The 22,320-nt window shown below is 32.3% G+C and overlaps 3 protein-coding genes across 3 annotated transcripts; all 3 read right to left on the bottom strand.

The window, feature by feature from the left end:
* Nucleotides 1–323: 323 nt before the first annotated feature.
* Nucleotides 324–1,332, bottom strand: LOC116029087 (protein RKD1-like). The gene is made up of 3 exons (XM_031270970.1): nucleotides 1,119–1,332; nucleotides 680–1,044; nucleotides 324–620 (listed from the first exon to the last, which is right to left on the bottom strand). Exons 1-3 carry the CDS (start codon nucleotides 1,330–1,332, stop codon nucleotides 324–326), a joined length of 876 nt encoding a protein of 291 aa, XP_031126830.1.
* Nucleotides 1,333–7,719: 6,387 nt separating this feature from the next.
* On the bottom strand, nucleotides 7,720–9,585 carry LOC116029086 (replication protein A 70 kDa DNA-binding subunit A-like). The gene is made up of 7 exons (XM_031270968.1): nucleotides 9,356–9,585; nucleotides 9,100–9,196; nucleotides 8,866–8,996; nucleotides 8,704–8,782; nucleotides 8,492–8,624; nucleotides 8,212–8,372; nucleotides 7,720–8,125 (listed from the first exon to the last, which is right to left on the bottom strand). Exons 1-7 carry the CDS (start codon nucleotides 9,495–9,497, stop codon nucleotides 7,720–7,722), a joined length of 1,149 nt encoding a protein of 382 aa, XP_031126828.1. The 5' UTR covers nucleotides 9,498–9,585.
* A 1,089-nt stretch (nucleotides 9,586–10,674) lies between these two features.
* LOC116029085 lies at nucleotides 10,675–14,754 on the bottom strand. Its single transcript, XM_031270967.1, has one exon. It carries the CDS (start codon nucleotides 14,752–14,754, stop codon nucleotides 10,675–10,677), a length of 4,080 nt encoding a protein of 1,359 aa, XP_031126827.1.
* Nucleotides 14,755–22,320: the final 7,566 nt, after the last annotated feature.

Below are 22,320 nucleotides of genomic sequence, written 5' to 3'. Positions count from 1 at the left end.
TTATGTCACTTTTGATGAATATGGTGCATGTGATTGGTAAATTGAGAACATATTTTATTTTTGTTTAGTGGATATGATAAATCTAAAACCGCAAGTTCGGGAGCAAACCACTTTGTTCGTTGGAGCTAGGGTTTAGTTTAAAAATGACAATTGGGTATTAAGATAAGATAGATATGCATTAAAAAAAAATTTCATACATTTATATAGACATATTTGCATTATTATACATTCATACATGCATTTGGGCAATATATTTTGCATGGTATTTTTTACAAAATTGATAATATTAAAATTTCTTAGAGAATTGATATTATAAAAAAATGTTATTGGAAGCCATCAAGCAAAAGCTGAAACGATTCATTTTCTTCCATCGCTCGTGAAGGTGGATCCACAGTTAAAGGAAGAATATGATCAACCACAAATGAAGGAACAGGAAGGGTACAAGGAGAAATAAAACTCATCATTTCTCTATGCCTTTTCTTTCTGGTACATGCATCTCTAAGCTTTATTTCGGCTGGATGCAATTTCAAATGTGGATTTGTTAGCATCATTTCTCTTCTATCTTTTATTTCTTTGAGTACTTCTCTCAGTTCAGGGTCATCTTCAATGCTACCCAATTCCTGTATAACGGTTGATTAATACTGATCGAATGATGTTAAAGTGTAATAAAAAAATTTACCTTAACATTTTTGGATAATTTTTGTAAGCTGACTAATTGTCGATGAGGCCATCTGAAGATTCCTAATTTCTCACACCTTCTTTTCAAGATTCTGTACTCAACTCTTAGTTCCTTAGCGGCTTTATAAATGGGCATATGGAAATAAGTAGAAAGCATTGCCTTGCTTATTGTTGAAGGATCACGAAAAGTTTTTTGCGTCCTCTTGGACTGTCTACGCACTATTTTCTCTATCATGCTCTCCTTTGTACCAGTACTTGTGTCCTGGTTAACAGCTACGGCGTTCGAAGTCGGGGTGATATCCCATTGTATAGGTATAACACTTGCAGAGGGAAGAAGAACCTCATCCATACCTAGTGGATTCAAGGCTGCAACATTGACAATAAGAAATATATATTAAATCATCACATGTGAATGTACAAAATTAAAGTAGGTCGCTTACCGGTGGCCTCGATTAGACGTTCCAGATTACGTTCAAAGTTCCAAAATGGATCAAAGTCCATGTTTAGCAAGGGTTCATCATTATTTTTTGCACTGAAATAAGTCAATGAGAATTGTTCACATTGTGCATCCCAAAACGGATATTCTGAAGCATCTGAGGAAGGGTAGCCAAGTTGATTAGTGAATGCAGAGGAGGAGGAAACATGATTTGCCATCTTTTGATAGAAGAAAGTAAAAGATAACTCTTAAAAGTGAAGAAAATATGCAAGTAATTATTTATTCAGAAGTAAAAGAAGAGGATAGCTGCTTGATTGGTTTAAAGAAAATGGAGCTCTCTAGATTTAAAACGTCAAACACACATTCCAATGATATAAGATACTCCGTATCAAATTTTGGAAAAAGAAAATAGTGCATGGTTGAGAGTCATTGATGTTATTCGTTTTATCAAAAGGTAACAGCATATTGGCCGACAACACAAAAATTGTCAAAAGTGAAATAGTAAAAAGGTAAAAAGTGAGATCGTTTGAAAAATTTTCAGCATAAATTCATTGAAATGCCCAAAAGTTTTAAACAGTTTTTTAATTCAATATTTTCCTTTGACAAAAAAAATTGCTCTTGGAAAAAAAAACTTAACAAGTATTAACCACTTTTTAAATTGTTGTCGAACGTCGCAATAAATTCATGCTTTTTTTTCGTTCTTAACACTTATTGACATCCTTAATCTTTTAGCCCTTAGAAATTATCAATCACTTAAACATTAACCACATACTTTTCAGAAATGCAAAACTTGTTTCCTTGCTTATATCAGTTTGAACAAAATGATTGTTCTTTGGGTGGTAACAATTCATTTTGGGATGAGATACACTTATCACCACTAAGGGATCTTGACTGTCTTTTTAAGTAGAGATTTTTATGGAGGCGGAAATAATGCCAGTACTCAACAACAATGTAATGAAACTATTGGTAAAGTTCTAACATTTGTTTTGAATTTCTGGTTGTAATAAGTAATAGTTATTTGAAAAAGTTGTTTGCAAATGCAGGTGTTTTACCGACAAATGAGCTTGATGTATTTGATAGCGTTGATTTATTTGTGGAGGAAAATAATAAACCTGCAAAGATAGATGTAGCAAATTTAAAATTAACAATAGTGAATACAGATATATTATGAATATATATCTATAGTTGTATTCATAATATATATATATATATATATATATATATATATATATATATATATATATATTATGAATACAACTACAGATAATGATGTAATTATTGTTCATCTTTATCTGTAGTAGTATTCATAATATATATGTGTGTATACAACTACAGATAAAGATGTAATTATTGTTCATCTTTATCTGTAGTTGTATTCATAATATATATGTATGTGTATATATATATATATATATATATATATATATTTTTTTTTTTTGTTGCAGATGTTGAAACTACTAAAGCTGTAAATGTCGAAGAAATTTCAATCGTAGTTATAGGGAATGATACCAGACCATCCAAAGGACTTTGGAATTTCGAAATGGTTTCTAAATACTTCCATCTGCCTATGAATCAAGCGGTGAAAGAGTTAAAGATTAAGAAAGCTTCTTTGAAGAAGATATGTAAGAAGGTTGGAATTGATGAATTGCCATATAAGAAGCTGCGTACCTTGGAGCGATTAGCAAAAAATGTCGAAGGGAATACTGATCATAGAGAAATTATAAATGAGCTAGAAAATCAAAGGGAGCAAATGTTAAAGGATCCTAATCTTCAATCAGGCATAGAAAGAAATTATAATCATAACATCTCTTTATTTCCTATATTCGGCTGAAAACCAAACAAATGATCTATCAACCAAATGGTTTTAGGATTCCATTTTACTTTTGAAATTCGCGTGTGAATATTTTTTTTTTGGGGATAAATTTAGCATGATTAATGACATCCGACAAAGAACTATTGCGCTTGTGACAACCTCACATAAGCACTTCATGGTTGGACTATATTTACATATAATAACTTTTTAACTGTTTTACTTTTGTCACACTTGGACAATTAGCCGACATAATTGATTTAAAATTTGGCACGATTGTCAAGTGTACTGTTTTTTTTTTTTACGATTCGGATGCGACCAATTACTTTCGATCGTGAGCTGTTTGTTTTTTGACAAGCTTAATATCTGACATCATTGAAAGGTATGTTTGCTATTTCAAATCTCAGAATCTCCATCATTTACTATCCTCAATGGTGTTTTACCTTATTCTTTGTCACTGAATTATCTTTTTCTATTCTCTCTTTGTTTTTGAACGTCATTTTTTCAAAAAATGGCGAACCAAGCTTATTTTCCAGACCAATTTTCCTACACCACTTATGATATTGCTAGGTATTCCTTATGGGATGATACGGCATACCCAGCTTCTTCCTCATCTTTTCCAAACAAAATTGTTGACCCATCTTTCGATATTACGGAGTATTCCTTTTGTGATGAGTTGGTCGACCCTACGCCTTCCTCATCTTTACTAAACCACATTTCTTATCCATTTTCCGATGTTATCGGATATCCTTTATTGGTTGATGTTGCTGATGCTGCTCCTGCCTCATTTTTTCCAAGCCAAATTTCTTGTACATCTTCCGATATTAGCAAATATCCTTTATGGGATCAACAACATGGGATATCAACTTTTGGTAATGGATTGTTACCGAACATACCCTTTGATCCATTTTGGGGTATTGAGCATAATATGGGAGGACTGCTTGAGGCTACTGGTAATCATATGTTTTTTTCTTGATATGCAATGGCGATGACGTAATATATTTTTTCATCTTTGTTGCAGCCATGAACCACTTAAGTACGGAAGAAAATCTTATGGCATCAACAAGTGGTATACTTGTACAGGAAAATACATTTCCAGTTGCAAGTAACGCAAGTGTAGGAGGGAATATGACTACAGATTCTGTAGTTGTAGAAAGGAGTATGATTGAAACTCTTGCACATAGGCAGCGGAAGAATACGCGAAGAACTTTTCGTGATTCATCCACAATAAGCAAGGAAATGATTTCCAAATATTTCCATCTGCCTATATATCGAGCCGCCAAGGAACTGAGAGTTGGGTATACGATTTTGAAGGAAAGGTGTAGAGAATTAGGAATCTTTAAATGGCCATATCGACAGTTAGTGAGCTTGGAAAAGCTATCAGGAAAAGCTCAGGTAGTTTTTTTTATTTTTCCAAAGTTGTATCATTATAAGGTGAATGTTAATATAATGTTTTACAGGTATTTAGTAACATCGAAAATGACCATGACATAAAGGAAGCAATGAAGGAACTAAAAAGTAGAAGGGAAATGTTGCTAAGCGATCCGAATTTGAAGTTGAATCCAGCAGATATTAGGCTCAGGGATTCATGTACCAGAAAGATAAAGTATAGGGAGATGATGAGTCTTCTTCATTCTCCCACCCTTCCTATACATCCCCTTCATATTCCTCCATTAATTGTTGATCCTGCCTTGCCGTTAACTGTTGATCGACCTTCACTTGCGACAGAAGAAGACGAATCGTTTAAACTTTTGCTTGATGGCTTTTGATAATATTTTTGAATAATAAGTATTTTTCTAAATATCAATAAATTTTGTAAACTCTTTAATAAAGAGGTTGTAGATGCCAAAGTTAGGCTACTGCTCATTGAGAGGTCATTCATAGCCATAAGATAAAATTGTAATCATTTACAACGCATAATATATTCCATAAATGTATATAACAAATGTCATTGTCGTACGACATGGCTTGCACTTTTTTACCTTGGAAAATGTAACAAATAGATACATATATGTGAACCAAATTTAATTATATTTGACATAAAATAAGATATGGTCATCTTTAAACGATAACACCGAGGCTTAATATTTGCGATCAATTTAAAAACTTACAATAACATCATGCAATATTATAGGTTTATATTTCTTCCCTGGAATGTTCTTTCATTATCGTGTATTACGTTTTTGTACCACTGTATCCTTGCACGTACATTCTTTTGACTCAGCAGTAACATAAAGTATTAAAGCTAAAACTTTCATGCTATACACAATTTTTTAAAAAAAAGGGGGAACAATTTAAGGCGCATAGGAAATTCTTTTAATAAAGCTAATTTTCTGCCTAATGCCCATCTCTAACCTAAAAGTCGTTATTATTATTATTTTTGTCTTGATAAATGTGAATATATTAGCTTTGAAATACAACTTGTTTTAAACTTATAACATTTATTGGACCTATGATTTAAGCATAACTTGTTGCAAAAGCTGAGCTTTCGCCCCCCAATATTGCATGATGATATTGAACTTGTTGCAGAAGAATTGGTTAAAAATAACTCGTTGTAATTATAAAACGGTAAGTAAGGAAATGATAGCAAGTTATTTTCATTTGCCCATAAATGAAGCAGCGGATGAAATTGAACATTGATAAGCAAAAGCATTATTAAGTTTTATATATGCCATGTTGCCTACAAATGCCAAGCAAGTAATTACAAAGGAAATTAAAAAATTGGTACAAATGTCAGATGTCTTTACAGTTGTCATCAAAAATTAATTGAAAAGCGCAAATGTTTTTAACAGTGTCGGCTACATAACTATTATCATTTGACAAAAAAACTGCCCTCGTTGAAAAAAAGACTTAAAAAAGTATTTCTTACTGTTTGCACAAACTGTTGTCCTTTGCTATAAATTAGTGGTTTTGTTGGTCTTAGACTCTTCTTAACACTTATTCACACTTTTAGAAATTATTAATCCCTGAAACATTTAGTGCATGCATTTCACAAATGGCAAATATTGCTACTTGCTCATATCAGCTTCAACAAAATGATTGTTCTTCTGATGGTAACAATTCATTTTGGGATGAGGTATATCTATCACCACTAAGGGATAGTGAACCTCTTCTAAGTAGAGATCTTCTTCCAGGTGGAAATAATGTCAGTACTCAACCACAATGTACTGAAACTATTGGTAAGGTTTTAACATTTTGTAGGTAACTCTTGTTTTAATAATTAATAGTTTTTAACAAGTTGTTTGTAAATGCAGGTGTTTTAGCTACAAATCCTGTTGATGTATTTGATAGTGTTGATTTAATTGTCGAGGAAGATAATACAGCTGCAAAGATAGATTTACCAAATTTAAATCTAAATATCTTTATTAGAAGAAAAAGGACAAAAAAAACTTATCGTGACCCTAATACATTAACTTTAGAATTGCTTTCTAAATATTTTTATATGACCGTTGATCAAGCTGCAGATGAACTACATGTTGGTCGAGCAATTTTAAAGAAAAGGTATAAAGAATTAGGAATTTTGTTCTGGCCTCAACGAAAACTCGTGAGTTTGGAGAGGTTATTAAAAAACGTCAAGGTAATTAAGTAATGCTTATTTATCAGCCTTATATTATTTAAGGAGAAATAACAAATTATTTTGTAGGAATTTGGCGGAATCCAAGACGAAAGCGAGCTAAAAAGAGTGATTGAAGAGTTGGAAGATAAGAAAAAATTGATAATACAAAACCCAAATGTTGAGTTGGGTGAGACAACAATAAGACTTAGAAACAAATGTGACAGGAATAGCTCAAAAAAAAAAAGGTATAGAAACTTGTCATACTTTAATTCAACAATTCATAAGAGTTCGTTGCAAAGTCATACATTTCCTGATATTTCCGAATTAATGCCTGAAGAAATAGATGAAGTGTTAGAGTTTGTACAGAATGATTTTCCAGATTCCAATAATACAACATAAATTTATAATTATCATGCAATTATACTCTATATAATTCTATTTTTTGACCAATCTAAATTAGTTTGTTTGTGTATGGATTAACGATTTTAGGTGAAGGGAGGGAATTAGAAGTAATATTATGTGCAAATGTTTACAAAGTTTTACTGTTCATATGGATTTCACAAAGGACTGAAATATAACGAGCATATATTTTTTAAAAAAAAATTACGATGTGTATAAATTTGATAGTATGTGTACCATTAATATGTAACAAATTAACTAATTTAACCCAATGAAACTTTAATTTCTTATTCATGGGCTTATGTTTTCTTGGTTTGTCCTCCCTTTCTCGAAAAATGCCAACAGTTTATTATGTATAAACATATTTTCCAGTTTTTTTTCAATATGTTGTTACTTTAACATTTGCTTGTAATTAAGGGTTCCAGTTTTAATTTATGGGACAAAAAAAAACTGTATATATGGTTACTTTAATATTTTACGTAATAATTATCAGAACCATTTTAAAATTATGTGTAAGCATATTTTGTTTTTTTAATATTTTCTTCTTTGAAGCATATAACTTTAAAAATATCTATATCATGCACCACTTGATATAGATTGTAAATTTTGTAGAATAAATAAAGTTTCAATTTAAACAAAAAAAAAGTTGTTTGTTGCAAGTTTAAATGATCGATAAGTTATTGATGTCGAAAAACACTTTGAAATGGAATACGAAAATACAAATAGTTTGTTAGGAATGGCGGAAATATGGCTTAACTAAACTGTTACCACATGTTTTCGAAACCCTTTAAAAATTCAACATTATTTTCTAGGTACATAATATGCATAGTATTCATTGGCTCAACCAATTTTAGGCTTTTTCCCTTTATCATTTGGTGGACTGCTTGCTTGCGAATCGTCTACACTGTCTCCCGATAATTGGCTAAAATCAAGCCTTCTTTTCGTGGGATTTCCTAGCATCAACGATTGCCTAAACAAACCATCGTTTGAGTCAGCTAAGTCTAGCTGTACATCGTTGCACAGACACGCTACTGTATACTTTGTGCTTTGTTCACTGAATATGGTGTTTTTCTTGAGAGCAAACACAAGCCCAAGATTATCGAGTGTTTGTTGGAGCATAGCACCATCGTTTTCGCAGGTAGGTATGTTGGACGACGTCAGTAACAATAGTCGGTGCACCTCATGATTAAACATTGTTGCGCGTACACTTCCAACGTTATCAAATATTTCTATGTCCACCTTATACCTGTATATCAACAAAAACATAATATAAGTCATGCTATATTAGAATTTTAAGTATTAAGGAAACAACGAAGATATATATTTTGATACCTTTTGACAGTGATGCCATCAGTTTGTCCACAGTTCATGCATTGGAGTTGTAAGCCTTCAGTTGAGTGGACTATTTTGTTGCAGTAATTGCAACCAACGTAGTAGTCGAAACCATCACGCTTAAGCAATCTAATTTTGCCTCTCACCCATGCAATTGGTTTCTAAATGTAATGCAGAGCCACAAAAGTAGGTCAAAAGCTTTAAAAGTAAATAGATTGATGGTTAAATGTAAAAGGCGATTTGACATTCGACATACAGTTGAAATGAAATGTTTACTAACTTGTTCAAATCCAGTTTCAAGAGATGAAAGGCATGTTTTTCGTTGCCTTATAGGGTCTGCCAATGCAAGCAATGAATCAAGGTAAGTCTTATCTACAATTTCCTTGTAGATGAGTTCAGAGTTTTTGTCCTTCCTATAAGAATAACCAATCACTATTATCATGGTCAAATAACTGGTATATTCTACATAAGTGACAAGGAATTAAAAAATACCAATCAGTAAGGACTTTTGCAACGTGGCCAACAGGATCAACTTCAATTGATGTGTTATATAGTGTACTCAGTGACAACCCTAATTAAACACAAATGTCAAGTATGTAATATAAAAAGTAGAAATTATTTAATGCACTCGTTGGAAGAACATAACAATATTACCTTGGAATGCATTAACGTTCAATCCTTCAGCAAGTATAATGGGGAATTTCCCTTGCCGAAGTTGTAATTCAAGTTGAACCCCTTGGTTTACAGCAAACGTTCCCCAAAGTGTTAGCATAATAGGCTTCAATCTATAAGTGAAATTCGAAACATAATATATAAACAAAATGATAACATATAACAAAGTAAATAATTGTTATATAAGTAAGGCAAGAAACGGGTTAAGATTTATACTCTTCGTTCATGACAACAAAATCATGAACATTTTGTTCGCCATTTTTGGTCACCACAATTTGGCGTGGTAACTTGTATATAACAATCGCCATAATGCCTATAGTTATACAAAAGAAGCAACTAAATTGATGATGCATAAATCAAGTGTTAACCATAATATAATAATAATAATAATAATAATAATAATAATAACAATAATAATAATAATAAGGAACTAAACAAATCTAAAAGACAATGAAATAAAGAATTGACTTACTTATTGGTCGGCGAGATAAAAAATAGTCAAAAATATGGTGAAATGGGCTCAGATGAGCCTGGACATGTCCAGATATGTCAATTGCCTCATCAGGACTAAGTTTTTGAATCATAGTACTCCTCGTTATATTCCAAATATTCATGTACTTTGGATCAGGTAAATTTGTAAAACCTACGACAGCTTTAACCGATGCATTAGATATAATATATGTAGAAGACACCTCGAGTCTTTTATCAACCGTCCCATCAATGTCTTTGTCATACAACATTGCTTGCACTTTGTTACCCTGAAAGAAGTATCAAATACGTACATATATGTTAACGAAATGTAATTATATTTGACATAAAATAAGATAGGGACATCTTAGAACATTAATACTGAGGCCTAATATTTGTGATCAATTTAAAAACTTACAGCCTCATCCTCCAATATTATGGGTTTATATTTCTTTCCTGGTGTTCTCCTTGATTCTTGTGTATTAAGTTTTTGTACCACTACAACTTTGCACCGCCATCGTGGTAACTCAGTAGTAACATCAGGTATCAACACTAGTCCCTCCATGCTGTACACAATTAAGGAAATTTAATACTGTTAGTCGCGTATAAAATTGTTGTCATTAAGCTAGTCATATGTTCACAAGCCATTTCTAACCTAACATTCGTTATTATTATTATTATTATTATTATTATTATTATTGTATAAGTGTAAATATATATGCTTTGAACAAAATATATATAAACATATTGAGCATAATCTTTTAATTAAAGTAATTAAAATACAATAGCGTTAAACTAAATCTTATATATGATGCACAAAATAAATAGTACCTAGGCAACAACAAATTACAATATTTGAACTTGTACGGTTGAGTAGATCCAAACTCTGAAACAAAGCAAATATGTTGAACGAAAAAAGTTAATACAAATATAAGTTCATATGAATTGTTGTTTTTAAGTTTTAAAAATGCTAGTAATTCATTCTGTTGTAATTTTTAAGTTATGTACTAAGTTTTAAGTAGGTTAGTGAACCACTATGTTGGATTAAGTTTTTAATTATATTTGTTTCTACACTATAAATAATTTTATCTTGCATGTTTGTAATGTTATTACTTCATTTAATGTTAATTTATAAAGTGCAAACTATTTTTATTTTTTATTTTGGAGTTTAAGTTGGATATGTCGAAAAAAAGGGTAAGCGGGAAGGCTATGCTAAGAAAATTACGTGAGGTGTTTGATAGAATAAATAATAATTGTTTGATTATAGAATAATATAATGCAAACTATACTCACTTGTAATTGATGCACAATTAAACTAAGCCGTCATAATATGTACTTGATGATTTCATCGTAAACAACATTTTCTGTAAGATTTGTGCATGTCGATTCATCAAAATCGTTGCATATTACGATTTTCAAAGAAGCTGCAGTCTTTGCACGAGACATCGCGACATATAGTTGACCATGGCTAAAAACAGGTTCCTTCAAGTAAAGGCCAACAAAATCTAGAGTTTGGCCTTGTGCTTTATTTATTGTCATTGCAAAACAACTTTTTACGGGGAATTGGCATCTTTTGAATGGTATTGGACAGTTTTCATCCTTTGATGGTTGAAGTGGTATTCTAGGTATCAATACATGCTTACCCTTGTATTCCCCCACTGCGATAATGCAACTTATGGTATGATCCCCAAACATATCACATATTAGGCGTGTACCATTGCATAAGCCTTCACATGGATTTAGATTCCTTAATAAGATTACAGGACTATTTTTTTTCAAGCTTAAAGTATGAGGAGGCAAGCCAGGAGGGCATAAAGTATGTAAATAATCTTGGCAATGCAAGTACTTTGAATCAAGTGGCTCATCATAACTGATGTAACTTTTATTTTCACCAGGGAACTTTTCCAGCAAAAGCATATTAATCTCATCAACAAATTCATTCTTCGTTGTCAAAATTGCTCTGTCCATCAGTGGATATGGGTCATTGAAGAAACAATGTAAATCAGGGTATACAGCATCAAACAATGCATATAACGAAGACTTTGATCCACATTTTTGTACAAGAAATTGAGAAGGCACTTTTATTTTGTTTTGGTAAATAGCAGGTTCTGTGCCATTACCTATCTTCATCAAGTAACTTGCAAATGTAGGATCAGCCTGTGCACGCATGTTCTCAACTAAAGTCAAACGACAAATGTGCGGCCATATAGAAGTTGACTTAACCAAAGATGCTGCAATGAAATCTTCCTTCTTTCCATGTCTTACAACTGGTAATGTCTGCCTAAAATCTCCTCCAAATACAATGACTTTTCCCCCAAATAAATCTTGACAATCCATTATATCTTTAAGTGTTATATCAAGGCTCTCAACTATATTCCTATGTGCCATGGATGCTTCATCCCAAAGAATCAATTTACTATGGCGAAGTAAACTCGCATCAGCAGTATGTTTACCTATATTACATACATACTTATCAGTGCCATCAAGTGGGAGCTTGAAGCGAGAATGTGCTGTGCGACCGCCAGGTAGTATAGATGCAGCTATGCCAGAAGTTGCAGTTGCAAGGGCGATCAAACCTTTAGAACGTACAAATGCTAGTAAACAGCGATATAAGAATGTTTTTCCTGTACCACCAGGGCCATCAACAAAAAATGCACTAGGTTTATTACCTAAAACAGCATCTGTTATAGTTTTGAAAGCTGCTCGCTGGCAAGCATTAAGTTTGTGAATAGCTAAAAGATCTGCCTCAGAAACTGGAAGGTTCTTTTCATGTAAAATCTCATTAGTAACACGTCCTGGGAAATCGTAAGATTCCAATAGATCAAATAGGCAGAAGTCTTTCGTTTTCTTGCCCATTTCTTGTACTATATTAGCAATCATCTTTAAGACTAATGATTCAGCCTCAGCATTGGTGTGCAAGCCTGTCCTTAATAAGTCTTGACACATGTGTGTTTTGTATTTCATCCATAATGAAATAGGATTGGAAATATCACAAAAGATGAGAAGCGTTGCAAAAAAAGTCCGCAAACTTGAAGGCATTTGGAATAATACTGCTTCATTCAACGATGCTTCAACAATGAAATCTCCTGCAAGTAATCCTAGTTTCTCAGCAGCATCACGAAAAGATGAAGTGATTTGACCATTGACAGTTCTTAAACAATCAAACGAAGTTGGGGCCCTAACATTCATTAATAACAGTCGTAGATAATACCGTTCTCCCTCAGTTGGATTAACAGCAACAAGTCTGCCTATAACTGTAAGTTGTTTTCTAGGTTTCCAAGACTTGCTTGACTTACACCAAACAAAATAGTAAGGGAATTCTACATAAAGCAAGTTCAAAGTTCTTGCGAAATCACTTGAAAGATTCATTGCAAAGAATTCAGTTAACATAGTACGAGACGAATCTTCTCTGCTTACTATGTAGGTTATCCTTTCATGGCCATAAAAATTGATATATTGTGAGTTTTCTAAATGTATCTGCAACTGTATAACAGCAGGCTTCATCTCTGCAATTGCAAATCCAAATATGCGCCATGCAGCTTCAGGGGGCGAAATCCATCTTGCATTTTGGTATTCTTTAATTTCATCAATCACACGATCATCAGTGTTATCACCCAAAGTCATGCTTACTCTATCATGGCCTTTGTAAATATATTTATAAATGTACTTCACAGACTTAATACTGGCACAGACTTCCACATTTATATGGCAATCAAACTTAAGTAATAACTGGGGATTATAAGGCACTATCCATCTATTATCAAGATTAAACCCTTTAACATGAACTAAAAAAGGTGTATTGCGTCTCTTATAAATAGGGTAAGAGTCATCAGCAAACTCAGTGGCATCGCTAAATAGTTTGGGGTATTTACTTTTACAAGTAGGTGCGGATTTGCATTTCCTTTGTGTCATGCAAGGGCAATTTGGATTAAGAAAACCACAAGGACCATGAACCATATGTTTTTTTACAAGATCGTACAACGTAGGTTGAAGATGTTTATCTGGTATTTCTGCCGATACAAAATTATCAACAAAAGAAGGAGACATTGCATGACATTTGTCTTTTAGAATAATAAGGAAATGAGCATGTGGCAATCCTCTCTTTTGGAACTCGATTACATAAGTGTATGCAGCAATTTCGCCAAAAAATTGTTTCTTTGTAATATCATTCTTAAGTTCCTGCATTTTTGCGTGGAACACTCTTGCAATCAAGTCTGGCCTATTTTGTGCGTCGTCATTGTATTGCAAAAGTCCTTTAATTTCAGGCCAATTAGGGTTACATGTCATGGTTAAAAACATATCAGGTTTGCCAAAGTTTTGGACAAGGGACATTGCATCCATATATCGACCACGCATATCTCTAGGACCTCCAATGAATGACGATGGCAAAATAACTCTGCGTCCGACCTCATTACCAAACACAGCACCCATTCCAACGCTATCAACGAGGCCTTGAAAGTTTTCAGACCTAAACAACTGTTGTTTTTTCCTAAAATAATCTAGCCTTTGTGTTTCAACTTTAATATATATGTCAACAATAAATTGTTGAAATAATCTTCCAGTATGTAATAATAGAGAATTATCACTTGCTCGAACCTGAAATTTGTATGCATAATATTCTCTGCACGATATTGAGGAGCGCTTCCTACCTTCTCGAAACACCGCTTCCTCTGCTCGAATTAGATCATCAACAGATAATTGAGTGTTTGCATTAATAGATAAAGAATTTACATAACCAAGAGGTTGTAAATTCCTCGATTGCAAGACTTTTTGAATACCCTCATGCCATCCAACATCACCAAACGGGAATAACAAAGGGTATTGTAATGGATCATAACAACCATAATAGTATTGGATATTTTGTGACCGACCACAATGTGCATATACCCTAATATTCCTATTATCTTCAACTCCATCATAGTCTTCAATCCATACAGCAGCAACTTGAGAAGCAGTTGGCGAATTATAAAGTCTTTGATCCAATGAAGGTGAAGAGTTCAACAAAATACTAAAGTCATCAGAGTGAACAACATCCTTAAGACTTCTAAAGAAATTTGCGTATGGATTGCAAGACATGACTTCTATCAAAGCTTTGACAATGTTCTCTTCCAATCTAGCAACACTTTCAACTCGATTTTGAATTTCATGGTCAGTGTCATAAAAATAGAGTTGCAAATTGCGCGGCGGACAACCATCAGGCAATAAGTCATTGATAAAATGATATATTTGCCCTTGAACTTTGAACGTATATATGCCTTTATTACGCTTACAAAGATTTTTATCATACTGATGAATGCCAAGCGAAGTAAAAGCAAATGTGTTGTTATAAGTCCTAACACATGTACGGAAATTCTTTGAAGCATCATCAACTCCAGTGTACAGGTTTTTCAACACCAAAGGCATTTCGTTTGATACAAGTACAACTTCTCCCTTGCAACAGCAAAAAGCAGGTGGCTCATACTGAATGCGTTTAGCGCCACAATAAATACAGTCAGGAATAGCAGGCAGCACAAACGGTTCTGTTGTTCCACGGCGTTAACCAATAAACAATGAGAGGACATGGCGTTCATCATTCATTGTGTATAGATTATGTGGATTTATAAGCAAAGGATTATAATTGGTGAATTTATGTGCGCATTGTCCCAAATGGCACATACACAGATGAATAATGTCGCCGTACAATAAACCAGGAAAAAAAAAGAGTTACGACAATTAGTACAGTGTTAAAACAAATTTATAAAGTCATTGTTAATATCGATTTAGTTGTTCAGCACCTGTATTACATGGCAGAGGTGAAGGACGTGGTGGTTGTTCAGACGCGTTCTGAGGGTTTAAACATTGCATTTCATTTGGAATTTGTTGTTGTGATGACAGTTGTTTCCATGATTGTTTTTTTTTTTTTTTTTTACGCTCACGAATTTCTTCAGGCGTAAAGCGTGCACGGCTTTTCGAAAAGGATTGCATGGTTGAACTAAGTCAAACGTAAAAAACCACAGGTCGTTGAATAAAGTTGTAGAGAAAGGTCCCAGAACTGAAAACGTGATAAAACACAATAAATGACTACTTCATATCAATAAGACAACAACTAATTGTTTTAATGATGTGAGAAAATTTTTGAAAAAAAATAATGTGAGGATTAAATTTTTTTCCTAATGATTTTATTCCAAGGAGGAAAATATGTCCATTCTAATATATGGCTAACGCTTGTAGAAATGGCCCATACCCGACCAAGTATTGCCCTTCATCATGTTCATTCTTTAGCCATATCCTTTCTATAGATATCCACATTCAACGCAGATAACTGCAAAGGAAGAGAGACAAATGCCGACCGCTAGGAGAGAGAGAGAAATGCAGACCGCTAGGAGAGAGAGGTCGCTAGTCGGATCGATAGTGGGAAGCAAGAACATTAATCGCTATTGCTAAGCCCTAATACCGACATTTCAACAACCTCAACCATCCAGAGTCAAGGCCAAATAGGAGACAGGCCAGGACTGATCCTTCAACGCCGATGACACCGCTTAAAGTGAGTAGGCAGGCCCGATCCGCCAACGTACACTCTCGTTAACACATGCCAAAGTCCCGAACTAAGCAGTTGATCGGAACAATCACCAATTTGTCAGGCCCGTGTCGCCGGTCGAGCAAGCGTAGCTCCGCCGTCGCCTTCATGGTCAAACGAAGGTCACTGGCGGTGATTCCAAAGGAATAGGCATATTTGTATATATTCCAAGAAATTTTCCATGTATAAGCCTAACTCTCTCACTCTCACTCTCACGGTCAATGAACGCTCACGGCATATCTCGCGCTCTCACAGAAGTGCAATTTAGTTCTCTCATTCTCACAGACGCAGACCTAGATCAGCGAATATCACCAACGGGCGTGGCGAAAAACGAGTCCTCTACCAGTCCTACTCTGTGAGACCACGAAAGCGACCAGCCTACTCAGTAAGTACTCTACTTCCTCTAAACCTCTACGCGACTAAGGTATTATTGCTCTAGTTGACACATTTAATTTTGTTTAATTAATATTTTCTCTTTTTTTTATTATTGTTAATGGAGATGATTTTATGATTTGATCTCTCAAAATGAAGTTATGATTTGGTTCTGAATATTGTTGTGATTGAATATGATTTGCTTATTGTTGATGGTTGGTTTGTTGTGATTAATCGTAATCTTTTTTTTTAACATATGATTAATGATAATCTTGTCGTTATTATGTGCATAAGCTTTATTGTCTTATTGTGGTTGTTAAATGTTAGGTTTTAATTGAAGGTAAAAAAAATGTAAAAATGTTAAAATATATTATTATTATATTATTATTATTATTAGTATTATTATTATTATTATTATTATTATTATTATTATTATTATTATATTTTCGGTGGAAAGAGAGAATTGTTGGAATGGGGAATGTTTTGTCTCCCTCTTTCCTTGAGTTCTTCCCACGCCGGATCACCATATCCAAAGCTTAACTCCATTCAATTTTTTTTGTCTTATTATATTGTCTTTCTTGCTAGTTAGAATCAATCATATTTATCTATATGGGTTATGTTAGAAGAAAAAATAAGGAGAAGAGAAGAGAGATAGAGGGATTAACGAAGAGAAAGAGAGAAGCTGCCGTGGGGAAATGAAAGAAGAGAAACAAATGGTTTTCTCTTCATTTTTGGCAGAGAAGAAAGAAATAAGTGGAAATCTCTTGTTCAAATTTCTTTCTTTTTATTATTACTTGGATTAATTCACAAGCTATGGTTGAATAATTCAAGGTAGTGAATCCCTTCTATTTGTATTACTATTTGGATTAATTTACAAGTTGTGGTTGAATAATCCAAGATAGTTGAGTGTTGAGGAGATACAAACTTTTTGTTCAATCCTTGACTCCTTGTTCTACTTCGCTAAAAATAATATTGGTTGAGTGTTCAACTATATTATTGTTAATCATTTTATCTTGGGAGATCGACACTACAATGCTCCTAGCAACATGGGAGGTAGCGAATCGGTTTTAAGGAAAATGTGTTATACGCGATTTGGATCTTTCTATTTCCATTTACATATTTTTATTTTCGGATTTATCATTTATATTCGAAATATGTTTTTTATTTTTCGAATTGTTACTTGCCAATATATGTTTTGTTATTATTATTGATGTATTGATTTATTTACAGTACTCTCCTACTATTTTCTGTCGCGATCTATTAGAAGAATGGATATACGGATACAGTTTTTCCTTTCAATCTTAAAACCGATGTGGTGCTTTGAAGATTGTTTCTTCATAAATATAGTGTGAAAATCTTAAATTATGAAAAAAGAAAAAATAAAATAAAATTGACTTAAACTTTTTTTTGTTTTACGAATTTATGAATTTTTAATATACTATTAATTGTCAAAGACTTAAATCTTGAATTTATGATTTTTTGGGATTGACTGGCTTTCATAGTTAGGGGTGAGCAAAATGTCGGTTAACCGACCGCTAACCGATAACCGATAACCGAACCGACCGAAAACAGCGGTTATCGGTCGGTTACGGTTATCACTTCCAAAAAAAATTTGGTTTTTCGGTTTTCGGTTTTTCGGTTAATATACGGTTATGGGGGTCGGTAATCGGTCGGTGACCGATAACCGACATATAATATTATATACATATATATATTATTAATATATCTAAATTAATATATCAACCCATTAAGCATTTCAGCCTTTAGCATAGACCTAGTAGCCCACTACTGCATTAGCCCACACCTAAATCCTTTATCTAAGCATTTCAGCCTTTAGCCTAGACCCAGTAGCCCACTACTGCATTAGCCCACACCTAAATCCTTTATCTAAATTCCTAATTAGCTAAATAGAGTAAATACCTAATCGCAATTGGGAATTTGCAATTCAGATTTCACTATTTCAGACATACTCACTCCGCTCGCTTCTCGCTTTCTTCGTTCTCGTCTTCTCCGGTCTCCACGTGACCACCGGACCACGCCATTCTCGACTTGACTTCCACAATCCACAGACCACAATCACCACTATACGCTATTCCACGGTACTACGACTTCCATTGTTTCAGTCTCTACGATTCATGCCTTCACCCCAACGCGGCAACGCCTACACCTTTCGCCCAGTCGGTCGAGACTCCGGCCACCCCTTTCTGGCTTCCGCCCAGTGCCCCAGTCGGCCGAGAGCTCGAGACGCCGAGTCAGTCCGACACTCCGAGTGTCCGACAGTCTATTGTGCAGGTAATTTTTAAAATTTTTTTTTCTGTTAGTATTTTATTAAGTGTAAATTTTTTATGAACAAATCATTCTATTATTAATATTAAATTAAATGAATTAACACAGAAACCTGGGTGGAGAAAGTTCATCTCGTATGTTGGACCTGGTTTCATGGTTTCTTTAGCATATCTGGATCGTGGCAACCGTGAGTATTTAATTTTAATTAATTTACTTCACTTAGCTTAATCCTATCCACTTCATTAATTAAACTTCTCATGCTTAGGTATTGCTATATAACAAGTCAACTTTTATGACATGACACTTTTTACTAATTTGGACTGAGTTAAAAGTACCTGTTTATACTCCTTTTTTATATATAGTTTATAATCTTTTGGTTATAATGTTTGTAATTTTTTTTTAATTATTGTTCTAAAATTTTGCATTTTATAGTGGAAACGGATTTGCAAGCTGGGGCAGACCACCGATATGAGGTAAATAAATAAGTTATCAATTTAATTGGTTAAAATGAGTAACTCTAACCAGCAAGTTTTCAATCTCTAAGTTCGATTCTCTATGGAAGTTGCCTATTGGCATTCTTATTTGAGTCGGTCAGACAATCTATGCTAATTTATATCCTTGTGCTCCTTTATCAGTTAGGCTCACAAAGTAAATTTCTCTGCGAGTACACCTTCGGGTAGCAACTACATGCGCTCTTCTATATATATATCAGAGTTCCTAATTTTGTTGTGTAATTAATAAAACAATATGATTATTATTATAAGATAATGTGTGCTGCTCTTTCTTTTTTTTTTCTTTTTTTTTTTTAATTCTTTAATAATCTGATGGACATTTGTAATATTCTGCTTTCTATTCAGCTGCTATGGGTCGTTCTCATCGGATTAGTGTTTGCTCTTATCATCCAATCACTTGCAGCTAACCTTGGAGTCAGCACTGGTAAAATAAATAATTATATAATGATAATAATCCCTTTTTAATGTAGTTGTTGAAGCATTATCTGTCTGTTATGTGTTCTATGCCGGCCTACAATATTCTGAATGAAACGTTTAATTGATAAATACAAATAAAAATTATTTGAGAAAATGATAAGCTCTTAAATTTTTATTTTTTTTTAAAGCTCTTAATTAAACTTTATGCAAAAAAATAATTAGATCTTTAAAATTGTCAAGTTATTACAATTAAGTTAACTTTTTTGAAAAAATGAAGTAAAACATGATGACGTGTTAATTTTTAATTAAAAAATAATTTTTATTTAAAAAATATAATGATCGATAATGATAAACCTTTGCTAGCACCTATTCATCTTCTCCCACGACTTTTGCCTTCTACATCCTGATTTGGACGAAGAAGCCGACATGGCTTCTTCAACTGTTTTTAGTTTTTATTGGTTTTAATTTGTAATATGTTTGTGACCTGTGAGTTGTAAGTTTGGTGAATGGGCAGTAAACAATTAATCTTTGGACTTTGGGCATTTATTTTGATTTATGGCTTTGGTGAATTGGCAGTAAACACTTAATCGTATGTATGCAGTATGTTGTATGTATATGTAATTTTTGATTTTGAGTTTTGGCTTTTTGCAATGCACGGACTAAATATTTAAAATATTAAAATTATGCTATGCTATTAAAAACTATAAATGTTACAGTATTAAATATCATATATAAAAATGAAATATGAGGTTCATTTATTTATATGGTTTTGTTATTTAATAAATATATTGATATTGATTTGTTATGATACAATTATGAACATATATATTTGCAATTAAATTAGGAATTGATATTTAATATAGATAAATACTAAAAGTAATAAACTAAATTAAAAGTGTAATACTCCATTTTTATCTGTCTTATTTACTGTTTATTGGTCAAACCAATTCTTTCTTTTTTGTTTATTTTCTTTATTATGTTTCTTGTTTTTAATTAAATTTGATTTTTTTTTGCTTAACAGTACTTTTAGCGTAGTTTGTAAATATATAGATTTTGTATATTAATGTTAAACATAATATTATGAAAAGTTGAATTAAAAATAACTTCAGTCAAGTCTCGTTAACCGAACCAGACACATAAAATAGGACCGAGGGAGTACAAAGAAATTTATATTTTCAAATTTTTAAGAATTTGGTAAACAACATTAGTAGTTGAATTACAAATTTTAGAGTCACCACAAATCAAAATTTTGAGACCATGGGATTTCTAACTCTATATGTAACAACATAAAATTGACCACAGAGAAAAAATTCTTTTCTCAATAGCAATCCAACATTGTGATAGTGTTTGTCATTGACTTTTATTGATAGTCCTTATATATGAAAGCATTACCAAAATTGTCTTCGTTAGAATTCAAATTAGAATTTCAGATCTAACATGGTCATAGTCATTCGAGGAATTAACACCTTAGTTTATGCTTTGTTACCGGAGATTATTTTGGCCTCTAAACCATGTTTTGACAATTTGGTGACAACCAATTAATATAGTCTCATTGCATAAATCAAATCAGTGATCTATATTTCTTAACAACATTACATTTGAACCAATCTTTAATATTGATGAATGATTACGTACACTCAAGGCTCGCAACCCATTTAGGAATTCAGGAGTGTGTACATTTGCAAGGATACCATTATTTGAATCATATTCAGAGACACTATCTCTAAGTTTAAATATGTCATACCTCCAACTACATTCAAGTCACTCATTTATTCATTTATAGAATTTACCACACTAAATGTTGGTGCTAGAATAGCCCGACTTTCAAGATATATAACTATGATCACAATTACAAATTATAAACATAGAAAATGTACTTTTTATAATTGTAACAATCTACCAGTGGAATGCATGCCATAATATTTAAATAATTTTATTGTTGATAGAGTTTTAAAAATAAATTAAACTAATAAAATCAAACAAAAGTAAATACGCAATAAAATTGCATGTATTGTTTTTAACTATAATATATTAACACTGAAAGAAATTATATCTTTTTAAATAAACATATTCTGATCTTTTGTATTTATTAATTAATTTAAAACATTTCTATATTATTACAAACATAAAACTAAAAAAATTAAAAAGAATAATTATGTGTTAGGATTAATATTTATTACGTATATATTTATTGAAAATGAAATAATATATATTATTATATTTTTTATTATAAATACATAATATTTTATGTTTTAATAAGAATGAAAATACTATTATAAATACAATCATACAATTTATAATTATGACTTAGTAGTATTCAATGAAATTTAGTAAACAATGAGTATGAAATTATATAAAATATTACACATAACATATACTGTTTTTTTTTTACATACATAAAAATAAAATTTCATAAAATTTAAATACATGTATTACATTATATGCCATAAGACAAAAAATATCCTAAATCTAAAAAAATCATTTACAATTTATATTTATTAAAAATTAAAACAACATGCATAATAAACAAACTACTAATAATCTAATTTGAATTTAAAATTATAAATTATTAAAAACTTTGTGTACATAGCATTTATAGAGTTACTGCAACGACAAGTTGAATCACTGAATCAAAATTTTATGTCATTTTAGACTACTAACTCTAGAAAACCCTTATAAAATTTTTCATGATTTGAAAAAATATTATTCAATAACATATCAAGATGCTTTAAAGTTTGTTGATAGCTATAACATACAAATTTAGAAAAATATAACACAACATTGATAGTGAAATTATTCTACCTGCATGATACATAACACACACAC

The sequence above is a fragment of the Ipomoea triloba genome, chromosome 9 (assembly GCF_003576645.1).
Source record: "Ipomoea triloba cultivar NCNSP0323 chromosome 9, ASM357664v1".
NCBI classification, from domain to species: Eukaryota; Viridiplantae; Streptophyta; class Magnoliopsida; order Solanales; family Convolvulaceae; genus Ipomoea; species Ipomoea triloba.
The sequence above is the reverse complement of the archived record's forward strand: the minus strand, read 5'-3'. Positions and strand labels throughout refer to the sequence as shown.